The sequence below is a fragment of the Anguilla rostrata genome, chromosome 7 (genome assembly GCF_018555375.3).
Source record: "Anguilla rostrata isolate EN2019 chromosome 7, ASM1855537v3, whole genome shotgun sequence".
Lineage (NCBI taxonomy): Eukaryota > Metazoa > Chordata > Actinopteri > Anguilliformes > Anguillidae > Anguilla > Anguilla rostrata.
Genome location: NC_057939.1, coordinates 36,926,382 through 36,929,744, shown reverse-complemented (window position 1 = coordinate 36,929,744; position 3,363 = coordinate 36,926,382). Strand labels below are relative to the sequence as shown.

The window sequence follows — 3,363 nt, the reverse complement described above, 5'->3', positions numbered from 1 at the left end:
AAACACAAAGTAAATCTACAAAACACAGAAAACAGAAAATCCAAGAATCCAAAAAACACGCAAAACAGAACGTGGGCAAAAACACTGGAAGCTACTCTTAGGAGGAAACACACGGGGCAGAAACACGATCAGAGGCACGCACTAACAAACAACCAACAAGGATCCAGCACCTGAGTCAGGGAGAAGGGAACTTAAATAGACACGACACTGACGAGACACAGGAGGGCACAATGAACAATCAAGCCACAGAGAGGGAAGGGAAAACGAGACAACCAAAAAACAATAATTGAACAATTGGAAACAATAATACAATTAAACAGGGGGAGCAGGACACAAAACAGAAGTGCCGCCATCTGGCGGCCCAATAAGGAAAGACAGAGGGAAAACACAGAACCATGACAGTACCCCCCCCTCCCCCCAGGGATGGCTCCTGGCATCCCAGAAGGCCGACCTGGGGAGGGAGTGAAACAGAGGGTAGGAGCTGGAGACAGGACTCGGGACTGGAGCACACTGGAGACAGGACTCGGGACTGGAGCACACTGGAGACAGGACTCGGGACTGGAGCACATTGGAGACAGGACTCGGGACTGGAGCATACTGGAGACAGGACTCGGGACTGGACTCAGACGGGGAACAGGACTCAGGACTGAGACATGGCAGACACACCGGACTGGACAGGGACGAGGCAGACACATCGGACTGGACTGGGACGAGGCAGACACACCGGACTGGACTGGGACGAGGCAGACACACCGGACTGGACAGGGATGCGACAAACACCGGACTGGACTGAGATGCGACAGAAACACCAGATGCGACAGAAACACCGAACTGGAACGAGACGAGACGAGACGAGACAGTACACTGGGCTGAAACGAGACGAGACAGTACACTGGGCTGAAACGAGACACGAGATTGAACACCGGACTGGACTTAGACGAGAAGGGACTGGACTCAACAAGACAGGAACGGACTGGACCAAACTGACACATACGAAACAACACCAAGACCCTACACGAAACAGATACAAACACAACACAGGACTGGGCAAAAGACAGACACGGAGCGGACTCACAACACTACATGGAACTGGACTGGAACACTACACTGGACTCCGACGACACTGGGGTGGACGGAGACTGACAAAGAAACGGACTGACACAGACACAGGAACAACACCGGGAGACCTACAAGGACAGACAAAGGGACAAGCAGGCGGGGAGGCACACGGCAAGACCGACAGACACACTAAGAGACAGACAGACAGGGAAGGAGAGGGGTGAACTCCAAGACTGACACACGGACTGACAAACTGGCAAACAGGACAAAAAACATGCAGACTGACACACCGACAGACAGGCAGACAGGCGGGAGAACAGATTAGCCGACGGGCCGACGGCCTGGGGGGCAGATAAACAGGCCAACATGCTGGCCGACAAACACGCGGGCAAACAGGTAGACAGGCAAGCGGGCAGACAAATAGACAAGGGGGCAGGTGAACAGACAGACACACGGTTGGGAACAAGGATGGGGCGAGGGCGAGAACACTAGGCGGAGCACGGACACTAGGGGGCGCGACAACACTAGGGGGAGTGACGACACCAGGAGGAGCGCCAACACCAGGGGGAGGACGGACACCGGGGGGAGGATGGACACCAGGGGGAGGACGGACACTGGGGGGAGTGACAACACCAGGGGGAGAATGGACACTGGGGGGAGCGAGAACACTGGGGGGAGCGAGGGAACACTAGGGGGCGAGGGAACACCAGGGGGCGAGGGAACACTAGGCGAAGCATGAGCATTAGGCGAAGTACAGACATTGGGCAAGGCATGGACACTGGGCAAGGCATGGACACTGGGCATGGCATGGACACTGGGCAAGGCAGGTGGCTTCGCCTGCGGAACAGCGGCCAAGGCAGGCCGAGGCGTCCCCTGCGGAACAATGGGCAGAGCAGGCGGCCCCCGTGGGACAGCGGGCAGAGCAGGCGGCCCCCGCAGGACAACGGACAGAGCCGGCGGCCCCTGCGGGACAACGGGCAGAGCCGGCGGACCCTGCCGGACAACAGACGGAGCCGGCGGCCCCTGCCGGACAACAGACGGAGCCGGCGGCCCCTGCCGGACAACAGACGGAGCAGATGGCCTCTCCGGGGCTCGAGGCGGCTCTGGAGGCCCCTCCGGGGCTCGAGGCGGCTCTGGAGGTCTCTCCGGGGCTCGAGGCGGCTCTGGAGGGCTCTCCGGGGCTCGAGGCGGCTCTGGAGGGCTCTCCGAGGCTCGAGGCGGCTCTGGAGGGCCCTCCGGGGCTCGGAGCGGAGCAGGCGACGGAGGCCCCTCCGGGACTTGGGGCGGAGCAGGCGGAGGTGGGCCCTGCGGGACAACGGGCAGAGCAGGCGGCCTCTCTGGGGCTCTGGACGGCTCAGGGGGCCTCTGCGGGACGGCGGGCTCCGGTGCGCTGGGCTTGGAGTACTTCCCGGCCAGAGGGGGGCATATCCGCGGCCCCCCGGAGATACTTTGAGGCATGGTTACAAAAGTTAATGTTTTGATGCTTTTGTTCAAGCATTCACTTTCAGTGTGTAAGCAATCGGAAAAAACTGTAATAGCCGCAAACATTGGTATGTTGCCACCACGTTGTCCCGGGATGTTGATGATGGCACGGTGTCCGATGATATTTTTGCCACGGCCCCTTGTTTTTGCAAGGTTGAAACCTGACTCGTCCACATATATTAGCTTGATGATGCACTGCATCTGCTTCTAGCTTAATGACTCTCTGAAAGAAACAAGACAAAACAATGTAGCACAGTACAAAAAGACAGGGATCAGTCAATATGATGTAGCACCATTCCAGATCCAGTACCAATGATAGGATAGTATAGCTTACCTGCACATATTCATATCTCAGTTGTTTTGCACGGTCTGAGTTTCTTTTGAAAGGGACTCTGTACAGCTGCATCATCCTAATTCTATTGCGTTTCAGTAGACGAGACACTGCAGAGAGCCTCGCTCTGTTGACGTTTTGGAATATGGTGTTATCTGCCAGTATGTGATCCTGCAGTTCTCTGAGTCTGATGCAGTTATTTGCAATGGCCATATTTACAATGTGGGTCTTCTGCTCTGGGGTGAACAGTCGACCTCTTCCACCAAACGCTGGTTTTCTTGCAGTTCTGTACATCTGAATGGTTTTAGTGATAGATCCTTCTCATTATGAAAGTACAGTACATATTATTGTACCAGTTGTCAACCATGGGATGAGCATGAGGGAGGCTGGGCAACGGGTTCAACCAAATCTGAGCCGCTATACTGTTGCAGGTATCATCCGGATATTTTGAAATGAGAACCAGTAAGTAACTGTAAGTGCTGTAGTCTTAC

The 3,363-nt window shown here is 55.9% G+C and overlaps 1 protein-coding gene across 1 annotated transcript; it reads right to left on the bottom strand.

Annotated features, from left to right (window-relative positions):
- Window positions 1–1,583: 1,583 nt before the first annotated feature.
- LOC135258635 (proline-rich protein HaeIII subfamily 1-like) lies at window positions 1,584–2,517 on the bottom strand. Its single transcript, XM_064342077.1, has 2 exons — window positions 1,819–2,517; window positions 1,584–1,673 (listed from the first exon to the last, which is right to left on the bottom strand). Exons 1-2 carry the CDS (start codon window positions 2,515–2,517, stop codon window positions 1,584–1,586), a joined length of 789 nt encoding a protein of 262 aa, XP_064198147.1.
- Window positions 2,518–3,363: the final 846 nt, after the last annotated feature.